The 26,964-nt window shown below is 40.2% G+C and overlaps 1 protein-coding gene across 1 annotated transcript; it reads left to right on the forward strand.

The window, feature by feature from the left end:
* Positions 1-20: 20 nt before the first annotated feature.
* Positions 21-25,948, forward strand: PIK3R4 (phosphoinositide-3-kinase regulatory subunit 4). The gene is made up of 20 exons (XM_052792366.1): positions 21-151; positions 383-1,167; positions 2,520-2,653; positions 2,827-3,409; positions 5,677-5,811; positions 7,734-7,955; positions 10,345-10,518; positions 11,619-11,764; positions 12,231-12,434; positions 13,280-13,481; positions 15,051-15,250; positions 16,199-16,409; positions 18,361-18,526; positions 19,240-19,404; positions 20,593-20,804; positions 21,073-21,204; positions 22,588-22,688; positions 23,777-23,865; positions 24,292-24,400; positions 25,335-25,948. Exons 1-20 carry the CDS (start codon positions 27-29, stop codon positions 25,503-25,505), a joined length of 4,266 nt encoding a protein of 1,421 aa, XP_052648326.1. The 5' UTR covers positions 21-26; the 3' UTR covers positions 25,506-25,948.
* The last annotated feature ends 1,016 nt before the right edge of the window (positions 25,949-26,964 follow it).

The following is a 26,964-nucleotide window of genomic DNA, read 5'->3' on the forward strand; positions in this document are numbered from 1 at the left end:
GGGCCGGCGGCGCAGGATGTGAGCTCATGACACCGCCCCTTGCCCCGCCCGCCTCGCGGTGCCGGTTCCGCGGCGCTGAGTCCCGCCTCGTTTCATCCTGCCGCCGGGGCTCGGGGGTCCCGGCTCTGCCTGCGCCAGGCGGGCCGCGCCGGTGAGTGTTGGGGAGGGGGGCCCGCCGCTGCGGTGTTCCGTTCCCCTGGGCCTGGCCCCACGCAGCGCTGCCCCGGTGGCGGGCCCTGGGGAGGGGCGGGAGCCGCGGCGGCAGGGCCCGCTCGGAGCGGGGAGCCCGGGGGAGCGGGGGATGAGCTGCGCGGGGCTGGGGGCGAGCGGAGTGAACCCGTGGCTGCGGCCGGTGTGAAATACGTGTTGTGTTTTTGCCCAGGCGGACGCGGGAGAGAGCTCTGGTGTGGTGCCTGCTCTCGGGAGGAGGTGCCGCCATGGGGAACCAGCTGGCTGGCATCGCCCCCTCGCAGATCCTCTCGGTGGACAGTTACTTCTCAGACATCCACGAGTTCGAATACGACAAGAGCCTGGGGAGCACCCGCTTCTTCAAGGTCGCCCGAGCCAAGCACCGGGAGGGGCTGGTGGTTGTGAAGGTGTTCGCCATTCAGGATCCGACCTTACCCCTGACAAGCTACAAGCAAGAGCTGGAGGAGCTGAAGATAAGGTTACACTCGGCACAGAACTGCCTTCCCTTCCAGAAAGCGACTCTCTCTGAGAAGGCTGCGATGCTTTTCAGACAGTATGTACGGGACAACCTGTATGATCGAATTAGTACCAGGCCGTTCCTGAACAACATTGAAAAAAGGTGGATTGCTTTCCAGATCCTTACTGCGGTGGACCAAGCGCACAAATCTGGAGTCCGCCATGGGGACATTAAAACAGAGAACATCATGGTGACCAGCTGGAACTGGGTTCTTCTAACTGACTTTGCCAGTTTTAAACCAACTTATCTTCCTGAAGACAATCCTGCTGACTTCAATTATTTCTTTGACACATCACGGAGGAGAACATGTTACATTGCTCCCGAGCGCTTTGTCGATGGCAGTATGTTTGCTATGGAGTTGGAAAACATGCGGGACCCTTCAACTCCGTTGGTAGACTTGGCAAATAGCAATCAGCGAACAAGAGGGGAGTTAAAACGTGCAATGGATATCTTTTCTGCAGGTACTTGGAGCCATCGAGAGAGACCAGTGTGTTGTTTATGATTGTGTGTCAGGATGCAGAAAAGCTTATCTGGGGTTTTGGGGTTTTTTTTGGTTCTCTTTTTTACAGTGGGCTTAGAGAACAGCACATGGAAAAACTTGCATGTTTTAAGCATAAGACCCAACCCCAAACCCTTCATTCACAGAAAAAGTACAGACACAATAAAGTAAGCTACATAACTTAAGCGCATCACCATGTTATCTGAGGAGGGAAATCACAAACTGTTCTGTTATGGCTCAGCTCTGTCCTGGGAAAGAGATGGTTCTGCAAGCGACAGACCATCATCTTCTTGTGGCTGAGGTTCCAGGGATGCATAGCATGTGCCTCATGGGACCCAAGAGGAGGAACTAGTCAGTGGTTCACTGAAGGTCCAGGTGGCCTGGGGACTGAGCCAGCTTTCAGGGTAATTTGGCAATATTGGCTTTAGAAGCCCCTTCTCATTTTGTTTTCCCCACATGCAGGAAGTTGGATAACTAAGTAAGCTCCTGTCATAGTCCCATTTGCAAATACTTGATAGAGTCTGACTGTGGGAGCCTGTCTTGAGTCTTGGGGTCTTGAGCTTGCCTTGAGCAGTTTGAAAGCCATAAGTTTGGCCTTTTTTTTTTTCTTTTTTTTTTTTCTTAAAGTGATTGAAAATTTTAATTTAAAGGTAATGGTTACTTCATTTTACAAGCTACTCTTATGGCCAAACTTCCAGGGCACTCCACTGATAAAGCAAGATGCTGACCATTGGGAGCAAACTGCAGGAGTGGGAACTTTAAAGAGAATGTGCATCATGTACACAACAAAGGGGGCCGTGTTTTTCAGTTGTTATTTCTCAACTGTGCTTACGAGCTTGCATGAATGAATATATGCTATCTCCCAGCATCACTGTGGAAGTAGAGGTTATTTCTTTACCTTCTGTAAAAGGGCTGCTTAGTTTTGACCTACTGCCCCATCCATGCTGACTTGCTGGCACTCTTCTTCCACGTGACAGTGATGTGGGTTCCTTTTCTGGTGGTGTATTTTCCAGCTGGCAGGTGGATGAATTCACTACCTCATGCTTCCTAGTTGCAAACTTCTCTGCTGTTGGCATGTTTGAAATAAAATACTTGGGAGATATTTCAGGCATCAAGTGTAAAAGCCAGTTTTTGGAGCTTGAGATGCTTTCTCCTTTCCACAAGTTAATTTGGCAACTCATTTGCTTTATTTTTAATCAAGCTGTGAGTTGCATAGGGTTTGTTCTTGTCTGCATATAGAAAGAAAAGTGAAAGTGTCTGTTTATAATCCTCTGACATCTTTGAAATTTTGTTGTTGTTGTTGTTGTTCCCCAGGCTGTGTAATAGCAGAGCTCTTCACAGAAGGTGTACCCTTGTTTGACTTATCTCAGCTTTTGGCTTACAGAAATGGCCTCTTTTCCCCTGATCAAGTCTTAAACAAAATTGAAGATTGTAGTATCAGAGAACTGGTAAGGATGACTACAGCATTAGAACCATTTGTGTGATGTGTTTGTAGTTTATTTCACCTACTTTGGTGACAAATTGCTTATTGTTTGGGTTTGGGGTTTTTTATTTTTGTATTACAAATGTCTAAACCTTTAATCTTTCTCTCTCACTCCCTCCTACTTCTGCCTTTCTCAAGGTCACTCAGATGGTCCATCGTGAGCCAGATAAACGTTTAGCAGCTGAAGATTATTTGAAACAGCAACGTAACAATGCATTTCCTGAAATATTTTACACTTTCCTTCAGCCTTACATGGCCCAGTTTGCCAAGGAAACGTTTGTATCAGCAGATGAACGTATATTGGTCATACGTAAAGATCTGGACAACATCATTCACAATCTCTGTGGGCATGATCGCACAGAGAAAGCTGAGGGAGAGACAAAAGAAAATGGGCTGGTTATTCTAGTGTCTGTGATAACTTCCTGTTTACAGACTCTCAAATACTGTGATTCAAAACTGGCTGCTTTGGAACTGATTCTTCATTTAGCACCAAGATTAAGTGTAGAGATTCTTCTGGATCGTATTACTCCTTATCTGTTACATTTCAGCAACGACTCTGTGCCCAGGGTGAGGGCAGAATCTGTGAGGACACTAACTAAAGTTCTTGCTCTCGTCAAAGAGGTGCCACGCAATGATATTAACATTTACCCAGAATACATTCTGCCAGGCATTGCACACTTGGCCCAGGATGAAGCCACCATTGTCAGACTTGCATATGCTGGTAAGAGGAACTCCAGTCAAAACTCCAAATCTTGGGCTTTTCTGTATTTCTTTAACTGGTTTCTCCTCTGTTCAAAATCATTACATAGCTTGCTGTTTCTATTTCAGTAAATCTGCCCAGAAGTCTCAGAAATTACTGCAGGTAAAGACACCTGTATTCACTTAAGCTAACTGGTGCAGGTGGTGGCAGCAACTTAATAATTAATGAGTTGACTTATACTAACAGATGAGTTTCCAGTGTAGATCTGTACCCAGAGTAAATAATTACATTTTAAATAGTTGACAAAATGTGTTTGCTCTCTGCTAGATGAGTTAACTCTTTTTAAAATTAACCTTCATTCTTCTGTGTAGTTCTGTGTGTAAAAGCAACTTGCAGAATGTGTACTTGTGCTTTGGGCTAGGGCCTGGATGTAGCACACAGCAGGTCTGCCCACAGCTAAGGTAAGGGGTCAGAGTGCAGAGCCTCATGCTCAGGAAAGCAGCCCTGGCTTTATTCCCTGGGTAAGCAAGAGAGTAACAAAGAAATGTACTTGTCCAAGCAGTCTTTGCATAGCTAAGTATGCGAACAGGGCTTTCTGAGTTTGCCCACCCTTTGCTGCTTTTACTAATTTGTCTTAATGGACATTTCATTAGCTCAGATTGTTTGCTTAGAGTGGCCTGATTGAACTGAGTAAATATGAATCTAACTTAAAGCATCAGTGTGTTGCTATGCTTCAGAGTTATTTTCCCACAAAATGAAATTTGATATTCAGGGGCTGAAACTACATTATTTGCTATGTAGAAGGACTGGCTTATACTGTAGTAGTTTTCTTTGTACGTTATTCAGATATGAGTTCTGCCTGGTTCAGGAAGAAGCTTTGTAGTCATGTCCATATTTGCCATTTACGATGTACCCTTGTTTGCTATGACTAGGATATTTTTTAAGTGTGCTGGTTTTGTTTTTGTTTTAAAGTTATAAATGCAGAATTCAGTTGAAAATGTCTCAGGTGATATTTTTCTTTTGTTTACGAAGGTAGCTGATAAAATAATTATTAAAGACAATGTATAGTTAATGAATAGAACTAATTGCTTTTGGTCACCTTGATCTTCTACATTTAGGGCTTTATGAAAGAACCATTTTTTCATGCCTTACTTTTATTTGTAGATTAGAAAAAAAAAATCTTGTAACATTATAGTCTATTCGTAATAAATTTTTAAATGAACTAATATAAAGCTGAACTTGTTAAATAAGCTGAAATGGAAGAAACAAAATGCAGTCTCCTTTTCTGCAAGTGCAAAAAGGCTACAGGTCTCAGTACCCGTAGACTCGAGTTGCATCTGCTTACACAAAGGTTCTCTCTGTGTTCAGCAATTTGACTTTATTTTCAAACTGAGTACAGCCAGAATATTTTCTAAAATTTGTAAAGGTTATTTGAACTGTAGATTGTTAAGTCTGATTAAATTGCCTTAATTTCAAATAGCTTTTTTTTTAAGAAAGCAATTTAAATTTCAAATACATATATATTTAAAGGTCATCTACTACCTGAGTTAACTTGTGTTACTATAGCACATTTTTTGGAAGTGGTCAGACTGGTGACTTACAGGATTTGATCTGGATTATGGAGAGGCTCCATTGGCATGCTGCTGTTGTCTTGGACGACACTCAGAATGGCTGTTTAAGTGGGACTTCTGCTTTGATGGGATTACTCCTGTGCCAGGAGTGGCCTGACCCATATAATATAGCCTGAGTTGCTTCAGCAGCTTCCAGACAGTGCAGAACGGTGCCAAATGGCATGGATAGATATGGGGACAAATGTTGTAAAAGTGGAATCCAGCCCTCAAGGGTAACCCTGTTATTCCCTAGGATACATATCCTGGCATGGTGGTTTGTCATTGTTGTTTTGTTGCAGTCTACCATGTGGGCATGTTAGTTAATTCAGGTTGATCGGCCTTTAAGTTCTATCAAGTTATTTAGTCATTAGCCTGAGATTAGGTGGCATTTAGGGCTAGTTTTAGAAGACTGAAATTAGTCCTTGTTACCTTGATATCTTTACAATTTTTTCACTTGTTTACATGACAAAAGTACCGTGTGATTTGATGTACTTGGTAGCTTTGCTGGGGTCCGGGTCAACAGAAATGGGTTGACCAGAGCATGTTGTGTAATTTCAATCCCATTTGCCCATCATGACTGGTATTGTAAGTGGTTATAATCTCTCATCAGGGGGATCATCAGACTAATGTAAATTGGCCAAGTAGAACAATTCTTAACTAAAATATTTTCCTTTGCAGAAAACATAGCATTGTTGGCAGAAACAGCTCTGAGATTTCTGGAGTTAGTACAGCTGAAAAATCTGAACATGGAAAATGAACCAAATGGTGAAGAAATGGATGAAACGTCTCACCCTAGTGATAACTATGACACAGGTAATGTCACTTCTACTTACCTTGCCTGCTTATAATAGCAGATCATGGCTGAAAGCTCCTAGTTAGCACTGATCTTCCCATTTAATAGGAAGGCTAAGCTTAAAGAGATGAAGAAGAATGCTTTGCCTCTACCAGTCCCAAAGCGTGTGTGTTACTGCTTCATGCAGAAAGATACCTCTGTTCTGAACATTGTGAAAGACAAGTATATAAATGAGCACACTTTTCTTCTTCAGAAGTTCTCCAGGTATAACTGTGATGCTGGCTGCCTGGTTGCATATCCAGCTTCACTCACAGTCTCATGAACAAGTCAGCTGCAAAAATGTCTGTATTCCAAATACCGCTTCCATTGAAGTGGCAGGCAGTGTTAGCTTTGAAAAACCTGTCTAATTCTAGCATAGTCATAGTACTGTATTTTTCAGTTGTTCTTCCTTTTCTGTTCCTATGCCTGGCTATTCTTGTCTATCTTTTTGCCTGAAGATGCTGAATGTATGGATGCCATTGGGCAGTAACACTGCTGTCTGTGCTATTGTAACTGTTGCACAGAGAATGAGTTAAAATCCTAAGGATGGCTTTTATTTTTCTTTCCCTTGGGAAGGAGGAATGGTAATGTGACCTGTGTGTCAGCTTCAGTGCCTTTTAGCGATGCATAGATTTCCAGAACAATGCCGGGCAAGCCTTCTAAGCTGGGAAGAGTTCGTGGTTAAAAACTGTCATTTATCTTTTGGGCTAAGTAGATCAATCTGTGACTAATCATAGTTGGTAAACATCCCGCACGTACTCCACTTGGTAGGGAAAAAGCCATGTTTCAATTATCTCTTAACTAGTTGCAGAATGATACTTCAAAAAACCAAAACAAACCTACCAAAACCATAAAAAAATCCCCTTCAAGGTCTTTCACATAAGGCATGGGGTGCTCAGAATTGCTGGGGAGTGAGAGAGGAAGCCCCATTGTACAGGCTGTATTTCTAAGAAATACTGTCCCCTATCCCTCAAAATAGCTTGGAGATGAAAGAAGTAACTCAAGGAAGAAAGAAGTTTGAATAGTTTTATTTTTTTTACCCTTTTAGAAACTAAGCATGAGAAATTTGAACTGAGAAGGCATTTTTTTCATGTGACTGACAGACAGAGTCACGATAGAAAGGAAATTAGCTGGTCTTCTGACTGCAGGCAAATGGTAATCACCCCTGCAAACCTGGGACAGCAGTGGCTGGAATTTTTGTGCTACTTGTTTGAGAACCTCCCTTGTACGGCTTTCAATAATAGCCAGTGTATTAACAATTCCATTATTTCCATTTAATAGAAATTTTTTTTTTTGTTGCGATGTGGAGTAGAAGCCATGGGCAAGGTCATCTTCAAATTTTTTGTCGGTATTGTTAGGGTAAATGCTGATATTTAATGAAATTGGAAGTACTCACTTTTTCAAGTACTGTTTATTCCTCTCTGTATCCTTAATGAAGCCAATCTATCTACCTAACTAAAAAGATACTCCTGATCTGTTGTCAGTTCACAAATTTTGAAACTCAGTCAAATAAACATAGGAAACCAGAATTGCCTTGAAGCATTTTGTTTACTGTTGTAACATTGCTGCTGACTCATTCTGATGCTTCTTCACATCTACATTTCACCTATATATATAATGAGATGGATCATCTTAGTTGAAGTTATGACAAGTTTAGAATATATTGCTCTGGTAAGAATGTCTCATATTTCTATACTCTTTGGCTTTGCCACCACCTCGTGCTTAGTCTGAAGTCTTTGGTAAGCCAGTCATTGGAATTGTTGAGGTTCTGTTGCGTTGCCCATCTTACTGAGTCAGGTGTTCTTCAGGATGACCTATTGGTGTAACTCCTTTGGCAGCAGGTAGTACACATGCATATATTGTGTCTTACCAGCCTAAATGTTCATCCTGTTGTCTCTTGCAGAGTTGCAAGCCTTACATGAAATGGTCCAGCAGAAAGTTGTGACTTTGCTAAGTGACCCGGAGAATATTGTGAAACAAACACTGATGGAAAATGGAATAACACGTCTCTGTGTCTTTTTTGGACGTCAGAAAGCCAATGATGTTCTTCTGTCTCATATGATCACTTTCTTAAATGATAAGAATGACTGGCATCTTCGAGGAGCTTTCTTTGACAGCATTGTTGGTAAGTGGTTTCAGCCAAACAGAGTAGAGAGATAATAATGTAAATAAATTAATTTTTGCATATCCTGGAAACTGTTAACAGTCATATAAAAGTCCTTTCTTACAAAGATTTCTGTAATTTAGGGGAAAAGACTTTGCTGAATTATTGGGTGTAAATGTTTCCTTAGGGAGTGAAGACAAAACAATGTAAATACAAATATTTTTTTTTTTTTAGTCCAAATACTTAACACAAATGAGACTGAGGCATTTAAGCCTAGGTTAAAGTAAAAAATAAACTTTAAATGCTATTTTTTTTTGAGTCTTTGCTAAAGCCACTAACTCAAAAAGCTAAATTATCACAAGTAAATACTAAGATTTCTGCAAGCTGTCTAGTAGATGCCATGTGTGTGCATGGCCCCATTAACTTCAGCAGACCTGTTCATACAATGAAAACTATGCATTGGTATAGGCTAAAATTATAATTTGAAAAAAATTTTTAGTGCCTTAAAACCTCACTTAAAGATTCCTGTCAGCTCAGAAAACTTAATAAAAATTTTAAAAATCTTACTTGCAGCTGTTAACTATATCTAATGTTGCATATATGTGGGAAATTATTCCACAAGACTATTGCTGAGAGTCAATGCTCCGAATGCATGTCTCAAGAAAACTTTCCCATTGCAGTAGCTGGGGGAAAAATAGTACTTCAGGTGCATGGCAAGAAAACCAAGCATGATCAAACTTCCAGCAGGGCCATTATGGTAGGCACATGTTCCATTATGACTGGAAGCCATAAAATGCTGAGCTGGCAAACCCTGCCAAGATGCGATGCCAATAACTTGCCAGAATTTGTTTAGAAGGAGCAGTGGGGTAGCTAAAGCACAGGCACAGTGTCCTGGCTTCTTGCAAAAGACATGTAGAGAGATGTGAGGCAATTAAGTGTAAAAGTCAAGACATGTAACTTATATTTTTAACTTCTCCTCCTCTTCCAGTATCTGTTCAAAACCTCCCCAGAAGAATTCAGAAAAAGTTCAAAATTTATATTTCTGTCTCTAACTCATGTTTAAGTATATGCAGGCGCTGCTGCCTGTGGCTGTGGGCAGATGTCCTTCTGTAAAAGGGGCGCTGAGGGAATTTCTCTTACCTGTGCTATTTCTCCCTTATTCCTCTCTTCCTTTTAGCAACTGGTTGCAAAGCCCAGCATTAATACATGAGCAAGTATTTCAATTATTACCTTATTAGAGTAAAAGTGATAAAACTATTTTATGTTTCATATTGATTCTGATGGGAAGACATTGAATTTTCTGGTATTTATCAATCCCAAATAACTGGGTTAGAAGCAGAGGCAGTTACGGTCTATGCTGTGTACCACATATGACAATAGCAACAATAAGCCTGAGCTATTCAATGAAAAACTAATTTTTTTCTCTTGAGAACAATCAGAGGACCTGCCCAGTTGTTTGTGGGAAGGAATGTTAGCTTGATGGATTTAAAGCTAGAGGAAAGATCAGAAATCCAACAAGGACCACCTCCCTGAACGTTGCCAGAGATTAATTATTGTAGATGGATTATCTAATCCAAACAAGCAATTCCAGATGACAGTTTCATGTGGCCAGTGGCTGGTTTTCATGTGGGAAAGGAAGAAGAATAGGAAAACAGTTTCTCTTACTGCGATGCAGTTGATATATTTTTGTCCAGCAGCTTCAGAGGAGTTACTTTCATTTTGCTTTTGATCTTGGCTTCTTTCTAAGATTTTGAAATATATTTTAAAATTGGGTTTATTTTTGAAACTCAGGTCAAGGTGGCTTCATGATGGCAAACAATTTGAGACTAGTTAACTAAACAGCAAATCTTGCAGCCATTTCAGGCTGGAAGAGTTTTAGAAGATTGTTCTAAAAGTTCCTTTTTGACTATAAGTGATTCTTTCCTTTGTGGCTAAGTGAATGTATGTTATAGACTTTCTTTGCTGATAATTAGTCCAGTATCCCATTCAGTCTTTTCAGGAGTCTGAGTGATACTCAAATTACAATCACTGCTAAGTTAAAAGACAAAATCCTGCTAACAGAACCTTTCATTGTTATTCACTTTCCTTTCCATGTACCAATGCAGGCACTGCCATCTCTACCCCTTAGGAGCACTGCTGGTTCTGCTTTCCTGTTTCAGACTTCTGCTGGCCAGCTGTGTGCTGACATCTATGCCTGGCATCTGGAAGGACCTTTGCAGATACAGGGATCTGCTTTTATCAAACAGTTTTCTGAATATTGGTCTAACTTTGAATGAAAAGCAGCTTCCTTTTTTTTTTTCTAATGACTAATATCTGTTTTGAGAAGTCTCTGTGGGATAGCAATTTTAAACTTTGAGGAAATGCAAGGAAGTGCTGCTTTGGATTTTTATGTGTTCTTTTTATGTTTCAGGTGTTGCTGCTTATGTTGGCTGGCAAAGCTCATCAATACTGAAACCTCTGCTTCAGCAAGGTCTCAGTGATGCTGAAGAGTTTGTCATTTATAAAGCCCTCAATGCTCTTACTTGTATGTGCCAGTTGGGGCTCTTGCAAAAGCCCCATATTTATGAGTTTGCTTGTGATATCGGTAAGTACTACATAAAGCTTCACTGTCAGCTTAGCTGTCCAATATGCAAACCTATAGTACTATTTTAGAATCTACTCAAAATGGTGTTAATGAACTATTGCTAGTTGGACCATGTTAGTGCTCAGAACTCTAAAATAATAATTTTGGTGGAACAAATTGGAAGCATCTTCTCTGATTTTATATAGGACAGCAGCAAACAACACTTAGTTTAAAACCTCTCTGCTTTAAGATCTTTCCTTGTTCTTCATGCCAACTGCCTATAAAGAAAAACTTCTGGTTACTTCTGGAAGTTGAACAGGCACATAAATTGCAAACTCTTACCGATCAGCCTTTGATGAAGGGGGGAATCCAGTCCTTTGGACAATACGTGATCCTTTCTCACCCTTTTTCTAACATCATAAAAACCCATTTAACTCAATAGAACCTTGAATACAGAGTTGGTTTCTCCTTCCTCATCAGGCTTATCAGTTTAATTTAGATGTGCCCAAGATTTGCCAGCTATTTATAGAAATGAAAATACCAACTGATCTTTTGAGATATAGTCTGCTTCTTCCTGATGTTATCGCTTTTCAAAAGCACTCAGAATCTGGGGCAAATGATCTGTGATTACATCTCATGCCTAGATGCAGTCCCTTGATTACAACCCACATAATCGAGATGGACTTCTGAGTCTGATAATCTTACAATGCAAGTAGTGACTATTCAAGGAAGAGAGGGCAAGAAGGAAGGAATAATGTATTTACTTAAAAAGAATAAATCACTGGTATTAGGATTCTCCATAATTGTCCAGAGTAAGGTTGAGATTTATTTTTTGATTAGTCTCCTGTGCAAATCTGGAGTTGACAGTTAGGGATTGCAATGAATAAATAGGAAAAATATGCTTTTTGGCAACAGCAAGGAAGCTGAGCAGCACAGGCACAGTGAAGTCCATGAACTAATTTTCTCAGTATGAGTGTTTTAACCTTGGTGCTCTGCAGGAGCAAAGACTTAGTTTGGGGGTAATTCTCAGGGAAGGAAATGGCATCTCAGGCCACCATATACAGGATGATCCCTTCTCTTTAATATGAACGATGTATTTTAACAGCCTAATTTTCTTTCAGCGCCTTTCCTGTGTCATCCTAATCTTTGGATACGTTACGGTGCAGTTGGATTTATCACTGTAGTAGCACAGTATTTGAATATTGCTGATGTCTACTGCAAGCTAATGCCATACCTCCATTCTTTTATCACACAACCAATAATACAGGTAAGACTTCAAATAATACTAATGTGAATATATCTTGACTAGTCATAATTCTTAAGTCTGTCTTGGCCATGGTCCTGGCTACAAGAACAGGGAAAGAGAATGGAGAAAATCTGATATGACCAAAACAGAGAAAGATATTATTTTCATGAAAGGAGAGAAGTTGAATCTAGATTATTGGCACAAAAATTATTGCACATGATTAAGTCCTACATGATTTTTTGTTATTGTAAGTTTGAAAGCATCTCTTCAGGACTGAGCTGGAAACTGGTTTTTAGAACATGCCTTCAGAGGAAGAGATTGTCTTTTATATTAATATTTGCAGATGTCCAGTTACTGACTTTCAGGCTAAGAAAAAAAAGCGCAAACATTGTAGGCATGAGATGACAGCATTTACTGCTAGATTTCCCCATGTTTATATGGACATCATCCTCCTCCATGTTGACTGGTCTCTCTTTTTGAATTGCAGATAGATAAAGAAATAGTCCTGCTAAGTGTACTTAAAGAGCCTGTCAGCCGTTCCATATTTGATTATGTCTTAAGATCAAAGGATATCACAAGCCTCTTCCGACACCTTCAGATGCGTCAGAAGAAGAGGAATGGTGCTCTCCCTGACTGCCCACCCCCAGAGGACCCTGCCATTGCACAGCTGTTGAAGAAGCTACTTTCACAAGTGATTGTTTTTTATTTGTACTTTCAAAGTTAGGCTTGAGATTCTTGGGCTCTGTATGTCTCCACAGACACTAACCTTGCAGTTGCTGGTCTGAGGTTCTGATCTTGCAAACCATTGACTTCATTGATTTCAGTATATGCTTGTAGGACAGAGTTCAGAAGTTAAGAAAGATTCTGAAAAGATCTGCCAGAAATAGGGCAACCTTACATTTGGATTTCCCAAATACATCCTCTTTTTAAAGACTTCAGTTGTATGTCTCAGATTTCTGACACATCTGTGATGGTATCAGTGTTACAGAATATGTGCTGTGTATTGTGTTGGAGAGAAGAGTACGCATTTGTTGAACAGATAGACATGCAAGTAACAGTGCAAAAGCCAAAGGGAGCTGGAGAGTGTTGAGGCTTGTATGTGACGAAGGAAACACTAAGAATCACCCACACAAAGTAGTGAGAACTGGGAAGAGGAAGGACTGCAGCTGAGGGGAGGGGAGTGTCATGTTTGGTTTGGGTTTCCCCCCCCCCCTCCTTTTTTTTCTTATGGCTTGTGGGCTGTAAGCATGGCCTAGGTGGCAACGAAGCAGATTGCACCAGACAGTGATCTGATATTAAATGCTGTTTTGCCCTTTCACTATTCCTAGCCCTGTTCCTGAGGATGAGAGATATTCTTATGCTACAGCAGCTTACCCAAAGTCTTATATGAGTGATAGACTGATGTCTTGAATTCTGGACATGTGCTCTCTCCTTCCACTTCTGAGCCAGTCATTAATCTTACTGCCTCTTACATCTTCATGCCTTGATGCATGTTCTTGTTCAAAAGTAAATAATATCTTTTCTTTTATTCTATAGGGGATGACTGAGGAAGAAGAAGACAAACTGATAGCACTGAAAGACTTTATGTTAAAATCAAATAAAGCTAAAGCCAATATAGTGGATCAGAGCCACCTGCATGACAGCAGCCAGAAAGGGGTGATTGACTTGTCAGTTCTGGGAATAACTGGGAGACAAGTGGATCTTGTTAAAACAAAGCAGGAGTCTGACGACAAACGTGGTTGGTATATGTTGTGGTCTGTATAGCTAAAGTATAGCCTTTCTTTCAGGGTCAGAGAATTAAGTCTTTAATTTACTCAGCAAGTGTTCTCAGTAATTCAGCCTACATAAATATCACCATCCTCACTGAGTTTGCAATAAGAAAATTACTGCTGCTACTTGAAATGTGAGGTGCTGAAATGCTCTCTGGATCAGTGAAAGATGGGGATATTTTGCCCCTGAGAGTATTTGAATTAGTTTGACTGCATTTGTAGTAGTAATATGCATAGGATATTTAGCTGATTGTGACAAACAGGACTGTAGTGACCCATAGTAACAGTGTAAATTATGAAGGTTACATTTCTGCTATCTCTGTTTCTTCTCAAGAAGTGATGAGCTCTCTAACTGTGAAAATCCAGGATGTTTTCATGAGGCAGCCTGGAGAAAACTGAGGCCTAGGTGTGATGCTGAAACAGGCTGGCACTGAGGAGTGCCAACTGTTGCTCACCCACCAAGTACGTGCTTTTTGACCTTAGGGTTCTTTAGCTGCTCATCCACACCCATTTTACTTTGTTGCCTGCTCCTCTTTCAGCTTGAAAAACCTTATATTTTCTTGTTCAGCTTTGAAATCCACTTGCTGCTAACTCTATTCCAGTTCTCTGTATCCTCAAAATTCTTCTCTTCCAGACAGTGAGCTTCCTTTTTTGTCTGTCAAGCTTGTAAGTCTCTCCTGTGTACACCACTGATAGGTTCTGTGTTTTCAGATTTAAAAATACAGAAATATCTGCAAACCAGGTAGCTATTGCCATCTTATTTACAGACTTAAGATGCTAATCCGCAAATGTTTTGCGTATCATTTTAAAGGAAAGTACTTAAGTACAGGATTTTTCAGGTTTTTGCATCCTGTGGAGTGAGGAGTGGACAGGATTTAAAAGTTAGTATATGAATCTGTATTTGAACTGATTGACTTCACCCCAGACTGTCACCTGCAAAGTCTTCGTGCTTTTAACTTCTTCACTGACTTTGTCCAAATTTAATTTTCCCTATGTTTTCATTTCGCTTTCTATATTTTACAGTTTTAAGTGACTCCAGAGGAATGCTGAAAATAAATAAATTTCCTATTTACAGATAACATTCTTGAATCTACAGGTGATGTTGTGATTGTGATGGAAAACTGATTGTATTTGACACTGACAATGATTTGCATACTGTGCTGTTACAAATTTACCCCTGTCTTATGCCAGTAATGGAGTAACTCTCATAAGAAAAAATTGTCATGTGGAGTCTAATCCTGCAGCCTTCTAGATGCAAAAGTTTCCCCATACTGGAATGATTTAGTGCATAAGTCAACTGTAGGATTAAGAAGGTTATAAACAGAGCGCTTTCCATGTGTGTTCTGTTTGCCTCATAAATCCCTGTCAGCTGGCTTAACCTAGCAGTATGTTTTTCTCTATTAACTTTATAAATAAAAAAATTGGCATGTAAACGTTGGACTCGCATGTAGTCTGAAAGTAATGACCAGCCTGAGTGAATGTTGTCATGATTATATTTTTTTTTCCTCTCCCTCCTCCTCCCTGCTGATTGCTTATAGCTAGAAAACATGTAAAGCAAGATTCAAATGTAAATGAAGAATGGAAAAGCATGTTTGGGTCCCTGGAACCAACTAACATCTCCCAGCCAGTACCCAAAGGACATGGGCAAACTACTGATCCTGAAGCCATCCAGGCTGGGAAACCACTTCGTTCAGAGTCCTCAGCTGGCATTTGTGCCACTTTGCCATCCTCCCCACAGGTATTGCTGAAACATGCTATCTTCGCAGCTTAAACTGAAATGATTCAATTGTTTTAGAGCCAATGGGACTATAGGGATGTGGTGGTTTGTTTTGTTTGGAGGTTATTTTACACGGGTACTATTCCCTGGCGTCTTCTCCAGCAGAGTAGCTGACTTTCAAGTTCTTATTTTTAAAATAGGGATTGAGAGAGGATGGAAATAAGTTTGGTCACTTGAACAGAAGAGCTTCACTAACAAATAGATGCTTTGCATGAAGCGATGGGGCTTTGTGGATTAGCCGCTTATTAGGTAAGCTGTTCTGGCAGGGAAGACTTTTCCTCAAATTGCATGCCCTGATACATGTGGGAAGAGAAGAGCTGTCATGATTTTAACTTGGAACTGGTGTATCACATCATAGCTGCATTTAAACATCCCGTACCTGTAACACTTAGTACTGGCTACAGAAGGATGGGCTGGGAGCCCTGCAGGCTGTGGAGTCATCTCTTGACACTGAACACTGTTTTCTGTTTGGTTTCTAGTTGGATATTAACTTCTGCTGGCTGCTACAGGGAAACGCTTCACACTTTTATTTTAAAGCCCAATATAAACAAAGGATTGTTCAAGAGCTAACCTGTAATTCTGTCAGTCTTGAGGGCAATAACTGCTTCTGTAATAATCACATTAAGAGGTGTGCATGGCACATTACAGTTTCTACAAATAGAATGCAGAACAGACTAGGCAAACAGGGTAGATTAAGTGAATGGTTAAGCTTTTCTATAAATAATAATTTTCACTATTTTTAATTGTTTTCATGCAAGCATGAAATTTTTTAAATGCTAATTCATTGCTAATTGATTCAATAAAAAAGATGTTTCTACTTTTCTTCAGTGTGATCCAGTAATCTTAAGAGCAGGATTTATCTGTGTGTAGAATGTAAGGCATATATTTTTAAGTGCTTATCTCTTACAGGCATCTGATGGAACAATTTTTCAAACCAGGAAACTGACCATGCAGGTACCAAGCAGTACAGCATCCCCATCTGCACACCAGTTACGCATCACCACTTGCAAAACTGAACTTCAGCAGTTGATCCAGCAGAAGCGAGAACAGTGTAATGCAGAGAGACTTGCCAAACAGATGATGGAGAATGCTGAGTGGGAGAGCAAGCCCCCACCTCCAGGTAAATCACAGGCCACTGAAGTTATTATACAAAAAAAAAAAAAAAAAAAATCATTTGAGTCAAAACATCATTGTGTCAAGGAAAAAGTGCAAAAGATGAGGAAAAGAGGAAATTATTAGTTTACGAAATGTGCCTGCTATGCAGAACATCTATTTGGCAAAATACATGCATGACCTGTGAAAGACAGTCTGGAACCTAGATCTTTACCTTTGCAGTAACGGCCCCAAACCACTGGTCTGAACTCCAGGTTGTGCACTCTGTTCCAGTCAGTTTTCTGAATTGGGTTGTTTGTAACCAGGTATATGCCAGATAACTTGCCATCCTGTAACAGCCTGTAGCTTGATTTGGGCAAGGGGAGAAACACTTGGGAAATGTATTTTGCCTGGGGTGGCTCCAGATTTTCAGGCATCTTGTGAGTGTTGTAACCTCTTGGCCAGGTTTTCTTACCCAGTGCCACACATACTGGGGTGGGCTGTTTGAGCTGCCCTTGTTTACAAAGGAGCCTGTCCCAACCAGCAGTGGTGACAGTGACACAGTGCCCAGCCATAGAGGAGATGTGTATTCTCATACTACATTGTTGCTTTCAGAAGGGAAGGAGACACATTTTACCTCTTGTTCCTCCTTGTTCTTCCCTGGTAGCAGAACCCTGGTAGGTTCTGCTAATTAGGGCTCTGGCAGCCACTCTGGGAGAATATGTACAATTTTAAATCACAGTCATCTTCCTGTGGCCACAATTGAAATTTTGAAGCTCCAAACTGAGATTGGGATTTACTCAGATTAGTCCTCAGCATTTTCTGCTGGTGCTCTCCACTTCATGTTCTTGTTGCTGGGTAACCCATATGGAGGTTTTTAAGTGGCCTCTACTAATGGGTGTTCATGTGCTTAAACTCCAGATGTTGAGAGCAGAGTCTGTACCAGCTAGGCTTGCAGTAATCAACACAGTGATGCTAAAGTCTTTTGGGAAACCTAGCATTAAACATACTTATATGGGTGTATACAGCTGCTGTGTCAAGTTAAGGGAAGTAGTAGAAAATCATCAGGAAAATGCTCCAACCAGATAGCGTTTGAACATAGCTAACTTTGGCTAAGCCATGTGTTTGTCTTCTGAAGAGAGTTTTACAACCTATGAAATAACATGTCCCAATAGAAGCAGCTGACCTGCTCTGCCACGTGAGTGTGTGCCAGAAGAATGTTCTTATTTAAAATTTGTGTCTTATTCTGAAATTTGCTGTGGTCTGTCCTTCACTATCTTCATCTGCTGTTAATCCTTTGCTAAAGTAGATGCCTGTTAGAAGTGCAGCCAGATACTTCTGCGTTGCCTATTTCAGAGGAGGAAACATCACACAAATGTGGGCAATTTCTTGGCCAGAGTTATTTCATGGCAGCTCAACTCCTCAATTTCTTTTTGAAGGACTGAAGTAAATTTTCTATGGGATTTAGAAGAGCCGTTACTTCATTTTACTAGGTATGTAAGGCTGACAGCGTAGCATGTAGTGCAACACTGAGCCTGTCAGTTCAAGCACTCTACAGACAATCTAGGAGCTTAAGTCTGTTCAAACGTGTTGCTTGTTATGTGCATTTGGGGCATATATGGGATTGCCATTTGCAGCGCAGCAGTCTGCATGCTGGTATCAGGAGAACTGTGCTCTAGTATCTGTACAAAGTCTACATAGAAGGGCTCTTTGTGATTTCACTGAGTGTACATGGAACCCATCTAAAAGAAAACCCTTACCCAGATCTGCCAAGAGGGTTTAGCTTAGAATTGAGCAAATAGGCTTTTGCCTTTAATATTTAAAATGCCTTAGCTCTGTTTTCAGTGCCTCCCATGCTTTGCAGCTGTAACGACTATATCCTGTTATAGCTGTTGGTGGATGGGATCAGGGAGATTTTCATGTTCCTAATTAAGTTATGAAATCAACACCAAACTTTATGGTTTTGTTTTTCCTTGTAGGATGGCGTCCCAAAGGATTGTTGGTAGCTCACCTTCATGAACACAAGTCTGCGGTGAACCGCATTCGGGTCTCTGATGAACACTCCATTTTTGCCACCTGCTCAAATGATGGCACAGTGAAAATCTGGAATGGCCAAAAAATGGAAGGAAAAACCACTACAACCAGGTAGCTTTAAAACTCGTGGGATTTGGGGGCTGCTATTCTAGAGTGCAAAATAAAGTAGAGTGGGGAGAAAAATATGAATCACTTGTGCTGGAGATATCAGTAATGAAAAATACTGGTGTTCCTTGCACATGCAGCTGTAAAATATTAGGTTGCTGTTTCAATTAGTTAATAAAAGAAAAAAATGCTAGCAAATGCAAAGGGATTGCTTCACAGTTGTAATTACAGGCTTTTTGGTTTCATTTCTATATGTACATAAATATATTCTGGTGCTGCTGTTTAAAGCCATCTGAGTTTTTTGGAACAAATTAACTTTATGCTTAACTGTCGCATCCACTGATACTTGATGCAGGAAAGCTATATTGCTGGTTGAAACACAGGTGGTATGGTATGCTACTTCGATACAGATCTAGGTTAGGCTTTTATTTTACTGGTAGACAGATGTGTGCTTCTGCAGTTGGAGACTGTCATAACCTAGACGTTCAAAGATGGAGAGTTAAGCTTGAAGAGGCAACACAGGCTTTGTTGCTTTCTGATTTTGGAACACTTAGAAAATGTTATTTTCAGAGCACTCTCAAGAGCCACTGGGTTTAAGTAGGTGTTTGAGAGAAGTAATTCTTTTTTTTTCTTTTTTTTTTTTTTTTTTTAAAAAGTGCGACAAAAAATATTTCCTTCTTTTTTCTCTCCTTCTCTCTCTCTCCCTCTGTACTGTTTAGATCAATTTTGACATACTCTCGGATTGGAGGACACGTAAAGACACTTACATTCTGCCAAGGCTCGCATTACTTGGCTATAGCTTCGGATAACGGTGCCATCCAGCTTCTTGGTATTGAAGCTTCAAAGCTCCCTAAATCTCCTAAAATTCATCCAATACAAAGCAGGTATGTACTTAGAGCGGTTAAATCTCACCACAGAGCTCAAGCTGTTACTATATTCCTCGATTAGATTCCTTGATTTTCTCTAGGCTTCCTGCTGGCTGAGCCCAGGCCGTACTGGAAGGCTGTACTCCATGATCTTATCCTGCTTCATAAAGAAGGGTTGAAAGGCAACTGTGCAGGACTGAGAAATTATAGCTCTAGGTTATTGGTGCCTCTGGTGTCACTGGACTCATTATGAGCTTGAAATAGTCAGTCTGAATAATTCTTTTATTTATGCACTGGAATAGGTAGTTTCTTACTTCCTCTGTTACAATGTTAATACTTATAAGGTAATTTTGGAGGTTCTTTTACAGGTCATTAGATAAATGTTTACAAACGTACAACATGTGGTTTGGCCTCAGACCTGCGATTTTTTTCTCTCAGGCTTTTAATGTGAGTAAGGTGGCAAAGATATGGGGGATGTGATACTATTTAGGGGAGTCTTTGGGGGTGGTTTAGCTTTTTCTTACCTCTCTCCATATGAGCAGTTTTTGAGTATTTAGCACTGATTCAACAGCTTAATCTTCCAGCTTGAGTGAGGGACATGTCTAGGCCCCAGCAAATCTAGCAACCATCTCAAAGACCTCTTTTCTGTCTAAAGTAAAAGTAAGGTATCTGTCTCAAATGTTCTCTTTTATTTGGGATTAAGTTCAGAAATTAAATAAGCCAAATCTAACGGAGACTGAAGCTACAAACTAGATTTTTCCTTTTGCTATACACTGCATTTGTGCCTGAAGAAGGTGTCCATTTGCACACACAGTAAGTGATTGATGACAGTGCTGGCAGTGTAACATGGAGAGGGGTGTTCCTGCCTGTAAACTCTGGGTAGATGAATATCTGATAAACATGAAGTATGAATGGGAGAGAAATATCAAACACACTTGAGACACCCAGAGCACAGAGCTATGTTTATGTTTGTAAAGAGCTGCTGACAGCATTTTCATAGCCTGTAGAAGGCTTGCAGGCCCTATCAGCAGAAAGGTTTGAGAGAGCATAAGCATCTGTTGCACTAAAATTGGAAAGTTGTTTCTGGCAGGTGCCTTGAGAAGTGACATGAAGAGGAAAATGCTATTCAGCATTAGCTATTGGAAGGAGTCTTAAACTTGGAGGGAATCATATCTGTTTCTAAAGTATTTTATTCTTTTAACCCAGGTCCTTAGATCTGAAGGATGATGGCTGTGTGGTAGATATGCATCACTTCAATGCAGGAGCCCAGTCAGTACTGGCTTATGGTACAGTTAATGGATCTCTGGTTGGATGGGACTTGCGATCTAGCAGCAATGCTTGGACACTGAAACATGATTTGAAGTTAGGCCTCATAACTTCATTTGCTGTGGATATACACCAATGCTGGCTGTGTATTGGTAAGCCTATATTCCTTGGTAGCTTCTCTTTCTCTCTTCTGGTTTTCCTTTACAACAACTATAGCTCAAGCTTTTGCTTGATCTGATTCAACTAGAATATGCTTTTCTCAAACAAGAGGAGAGAAATACCTCCTGATCTATTTGTGGGAGGTATTCTGCCCTCTAAGTATTTGAGGCTGAAGCCACCTCGCTAGGAACAGAGTACAAGGATATGGGCAAAAACCCCATATATTTATTCCTCTGACTATGGGAAGCTTTCTCTCACCAGGAACAAGCAATGGTACCATGGCATGCTGGGACATGAGGTTTCAGTTGCCTATCTCCAGCCATTCTCATCCTTCCAAGGCCAGAATCAGACGCCTGCTCATGCATCCTGTCTATCAGTCCTGGGTAATTGCAGGTAAAAGATGTCTTAAACTTACCTCACAGTTGCCAGAGATTGTGATTAAAGCAGCTTCTGTTTCAGCTTCTGCTTCAGGCCCTGGGGGGAGTTGTGGGTTTTGGGTTTTTTCCTTCCTTGTAGTTTTTCTTGTGCTTTGCTTGGGGAGAGGAAAAAGGGAAGGTTCATAGTTGTGTTCTGCCACTGTGCTCTTCCTGGCTTTTTGAAATTAGAGAGAGAAAGGGAAGGGAAAAAAAAAATGGTGTTAAGCCATTATGAAAATGACAGACAGCCTTTACAATTCTCATCTTCTGAGCGTTACAGTTCTCATGAGGGTCCCTCCCTGTGTGCTGTCTACCACATCACTTTTTAAGGACAAAATTTTATAAAAGACAAAACCCAAAATCGTGACATACATTGAAGCTGATGGGAATTCTGCCACTGCTTTCAGTGCCTGTGTAGAGCAAACACTGGAAGGTTGTCCAGTTCCATTTCCCACTTGAATCTAACCCAGCTGTGTCATGGGTTAAAGCTTTCAAAAATCTCCCAAGATTCCTCATCTGGTACGCTCACAGCTGCTTCGTCCTCACTGCATGTAGCGCTGTCATATACTTTTAAGTGTTTGTGTCAGGAACACATTCTGAAATGGACAAGTAGCTTAAACTAATCACAATAACAAAATTGATAAAGTTGCTGTAAAACAAGAGTAATTTGAGTTTTATATTTTACTTGCTTCTTAGGCTTCACTTCTTATTTTAGCTCTTAACCAACCTGGGAGATAAAAAAAATTTATTGAAAAAATATGCAAATAAAGCAAGCTTCTCTGTGCTTTCTAGTTTTTCTTCCCTGCTAGAGAATAAATAAGTGACAAAGTTCATCACTTTGGAATACTATTAAAAAGTCCTTGCCTGCTAGGTTGCTGCCAGGCATGTAAACAATCACTTGAACAGAATTCCTTGCCTGTCCACACTAAACATGGGTGTGGAACATCATTGTAGTTGCTGAACTCTGTAACTTTGGATTGCTGTCTTACCTGCTCAGGAGTAATCTCCGAAGTCCCTGATGACCATGCTGAACAGACCATCCATCCTTCTCCAAGAAGGGTGAGAAGTTTTCTAGGGAGGAAACCAAGGTTTTAATACCTTTTAAAAAGGGTTGAAGATTAAAGCAGGTTTCATTCAAGCTCTCTTAAATGAGGCACTCACTCTAGTGAAGCTTCTACTAAGCAGTAAAACCAACAAAACACATGCATGGCTTTACTGCTAAAGCAAGACTAACACAAATGCTGCAGAAAGCAAGTGGAGAGTCTCTCTATATCATACCCTCTGTATCATGTCAGTAGAACACAGGTAGCCAACTGCCCTGTTTTATATTTTTTTTGCATTGGAAATATCTTTCCTATAGCTGTTCAAGGCAATAATGAAGTCTCCATGTGGGATATGGAAACTGGCGATCGACGCTTCACTTTGTGGGCCAGCAGTGCACCTCCTCTTTCAGAACTGCAGGTCTGGTCGTGGGTTTTTTTTGGTTTGGTTTTTTTTTTTTTAACTCCTCCTCTTTCTGTTCTGGAGCTGGGGCTAGAACAACCTCAGACTCCATGCTCTGCGTCAGTATAGTTACCTGTCTCTATGGCCTTGCCAGTTTGGCACCAGGAACTTGCCCTGGGATTTATTTTGGCACCATAATTGTTTTGCTGTCAAAGTTTGTAAAACAGCACTGTAACCTGAATCTTCATTGGTATCTTTCACTATCTGTGGAATGTACTTGTAACACTCACTTGCTATAGCCAGTCACGTTCTTAGAAAACCAGTGAGCTGGTCAAGCCTGTAATGATTATGGCAAAGGCAAAATTCATGGTATGGCATCTTGTACTTACTTTTACTTGTTGTTTCTGGGTTTGTGCATACTTTGATAAGCATCTGCTTTTTTGCATGTTCTTTCTGTAATATAATGCCATTACTACACTCAGCTGTTAGTTTAAAGCATGAAGTTCCTCCTCTTCAAGGAGTTAATTGGGGAAGGAGCAATCTGGGATATCTTTCTTAAAACACAAATATATACACAAAAATAACCACGGCTGTTTCTATAAATGTTGTAAATGCAGATCTGGAATCTATCTAAACTTGAATTTGTACATGCTACAAAGATTGCATGTTCAGTTCATTTTGGTCACAGACTTCACACACAGGGAACTTGTGGTTCAAGCTAGGTTTCTGTTACATGTCTGTCCCTTAATGCCTTCGTAGTATAAAAACTTGAGCATCCATGTGCTTTTCAGCACGATTTGACTGCCTGATTCTGTTAGAAACCGTCTCTCTCACTTGCCATCACTGAGAATGTAATTTCCAAGATTCCAAAAAGGCATTATGCAGACTTATATCTGTTGCATTGCTCTGTGAAACATAACGAATAAAAGGAAGCAATTTGTCTTAAGATGTGACCTGCTAACAAAGTAATTTGACATTGTCAGAAACATTTGGAAATTGGATGGAGGGATGGGTGGATGAATGTGGTAAAGAATGCATTCTCTTTGTGAAGCATGGCAACAGCTATTGGTAATAATTTATTTTTATATATCCCTTTTCCCTTCCAGCCTTCTCCTCACAGCATCCACGGAATATACTGTAGTCCAGCATCTGGCAATCCCATATTACTGACAGCAGGCTCAGACATGAAAATAAGGTAATAAAACCAACAATGTTTTTGTTTGACACCTTCCCCTCTACCCCTGCTGGTGTACTAAATTTTGCCAAGTATTGCTTAAGTAAGCTCCAAGAAGTCAAAACAATAATGCTGAAGATGTGTTTGTTAGTAAGCATCAGTGAGCTGAGAGAATTGTTCTCAGCAAAAGTAGTGCAAAACTTGGTGCTTCTCTGAAACACAATGTCTACCCTTCTGTAAAGTTCTTGATAGGCTGCATGATAAGAAACAAAACAATAACTCATGTAAGCTTGATATGACTGATTTCTCTGCATCACTCTCTTCCACTAAGTGTAGAAAGAATGAGTGCCCACTCATTTTCATTGTAAGAGCAAGACAGCTTTTAAACAGCTGTATTAAGGTGATAAAATTTAACATCTCAACTTGATTTTGTTTGTTTATGTTTAGGTTTTGGGATCTAGCCTACCCTGAGAGATCATATGTTGTTGCCGGAAGTCCTAATTGTCCATCTGTTTCCTACTACAGGAAGATAATTGAGGGCACAGAGGTGGTTCAGGTATTTTGCTGTGTTTGATAGGCACCTATTTTGCTTGCGTTTTGGATGGTGCTGTGGGTTACATTAGTTGCCTGATGGCTTTAATTATAACTATCTCACTCTTACCTTTTATGGATGGTGTCAGCATTGCATTTTCAGGCAGTTAGGAAGAAGTTATTTTAAAAGAAAAAAAATCAGTTATTTTTGACAGAATTAGACTTACCAAATAATACTTAACATGCAGAAGCCAGAGTCACGTTTCTTTTGGGATATTGAAATCTAGTGTCTTAACACTTTTGATTTTGATAAGTCTTTGGAATGTCTTTTGTGTAGTATCTTAGCAAGGCATTGTGAGACATATTGGGACCAAAATAATATGGTAGCAGAACTCTGCAGTTTTTATTACATCCTTCAGAGTGACTTTTGGAACTGACATTGTTGCTAGTTGTTTGCACAGTGTTTTGTTTCGGTGCAATTGAATGAATACTACTTCAAAGGTGACTGTTAAAAAAGTCCAAGTCAGTGAGGGTCTGCCTATGCACCATGATATTTGAGTGTTTCCTGTGAAGTTCTTAATTATATTCATGCTATTGAAACAGTTTTTAGAACCATGGAAAGCTAAGATGTATGTGTTGCTGTAGCTTCCCTCCCTACTCCCCAAAGGACTATCAAATCTTAGTTAGTGTCATTGAAATAAATATGAGGAGAAAACATTCTTTTCCTAGTCAGAAAGCTGTAATGTCAGTTCAGATTAAGACTTAGGTTGTGTGTGATGAAAAGAAATGAATCAAGGAGTAATTCTATGAAAACCATCAAAGGGTGGGAGATTTTGGGTTGGGTTGGTTTGTTTGTTTGTTTTAAGAGGTTTTTTGATCTTTTTACAACCTAGTATGTGTGATAATTCCCCTTTGCAAATGCTTACCTTTGTGTAAATAATATTTCTCACTTTGTACAGGAAATTCAAAACAAGCAAAAACTGGGTCCCACTGATGAGACCCCTCGGAAGGGTCCAGAGTCTCTGCCCGTTGGACATCATGATATTATCACAGATATCGCAACTTTCCAGACCACACAAGGGTTTATAGTAACTGCATCAAGGGATGGAATTGTTAAAGTGTGGAAATAAAAGTTGTACTAATATATAGTATGTAAATGTTTGTAATAAAGAAATAGTATTATAATAAAAATTTCAAGGACTGTTTCCAGATCATGGAATAGAATGGACTTTAAAGACTATAAAGGTTATCTGTATCCTACCACTCTGTTAGCAGTTCTTAATCACTTCTTTTATTAAAGATGTTTGGTATCTACAGCATTACCTTGAAATACCAAGCAGTCTATGAAGAAATTGTTTAGCCTGGTTTTGCCTACATTGTTCTTCAAGGATATTTCAGAAAATGATTTAAAGATGTTCTACATTACACATTCTAAATGTGCAAAAAGCAAAGAGCTGGTCCAAGTACTTCAGTATCTGGCTGCCCCTATGTTGAATTTGAGAAATGAAATAAGAATCAGTGTACTAATGTGCCTGTACATTCTAATAACTATAATAAAGTCCACTTGAGCTTCCCTGTTTGGTACTTGGGTCTCTTTAAATGCATTGTTCCTCTGCAGTGATTCTGTAGTCTTGTGTCAGATCCTCAACTGTACTTTGTGCCTTGTATCCACCTTGCTTTTGCCTTGAGTCTAATGCTAAGCTCTGCTGTGGTGGGAGCCTAGAACAGCACCACTAGGATGGTGTTCTCTATCATTCAGTATGGATATCAGAAATAGCCAAAACACAAGGTTTCAGGAGGTAGTTCTGGAGGTCAGACAGGAGCAGTGACCTTTCTCACCAGTCTTCTACTGTCTGATCCAGCTTTTCAGTCTCCCTGTCTTAAGCTTTATCCTATGAGGTAACTCATTCTTTACCTGCATTTCCAGTTTCTGCTTTACAGGGACAGAAGGTTATTTACCCCTAAAACAGGTGATTCACCCCCTCTCCAGGGATGGACTCAGAAGGTCACTGGCAACAAACAGCACTAATTTGACATACAATTTTTGAGCATGGCTGGAAACAAATAGAAGCCTACTGCTCTGCAGAGTGTCTACTGGAAGCAAGGAATGCTCTTGTGAATTGGGTTCAATGAAAAGACAATGCAAGAAATACATGACTTGTTTAAAAAGAGTCTCAGAATTCACTGGAGAAAGAAACTAAGGATGACTGCTTTTAGAGACTCTACCTGCTTTTTGTTAGAGACTGCATTACTTGGATAATTTAGTGCAGCAGGCAGAAGTTGCCTGAAGTTTTAACATGTTAGGAAGTGAGCTCAAGAACAGCGTGACATTTCTATGCACACCTCATGATTTCTGCTCTCTGTTGCGCTACACAAAGTTTTTTGCTTGTATAGGGGAGCTGATACTGCATATGAGATTAAATATTTTGCCTCTTTATCTTGTATGAACTCAGTAATGAGGTAGGTTTTCTCAGTCCACTTGTATTGCAGAGTAGCAAGGAACAGGGTGGTGAATCAAGTTTGTACTACTGTTGTATCCATTTGGCATGCAGTTCTAAACAGGTCCTTATACACCTGAAAGGAATCACC

The sequence above is a fragment of the Harpia harpyja genome, chromosome 1 (assembly GCF_026419915.1).
Source record: "Harpia harpyja isolate bHarHar1 chromosome 1, bHarHar1 primary haplotype, whole genome shotgun sequence".
Lineage (NCBI taxonomy): Eukaryota > Metazoa > Chordata > Aves > Accipitriformes > Accipitridae > Harpia > Harpia harpyja.

Bases quoted from the DNA above. Each gene is read 5' to 3' on its own strand.
- PIK3R4 (XM_052792366.1), top strand. From the start codon at position 27: ATGACACCGCCCCTTGCCCCGCCCGCCTCGCGGTGCCGGTTCCGCGGC. The intron at 15,251-16,198 runs GTATTGCTGAAA...TATCTCTTACAG, and splicing joins CTTTGCCATCCTCCCCACAG to GCATCTGATGGAACAATTTT. The intron at 19,405-20,592 runs GTATGTACTTAG...CTTTTAACCCAG, and splicing joins ATTCATCCAATACAAAGCAG to GTCCTTAGATCTGAAGGATG.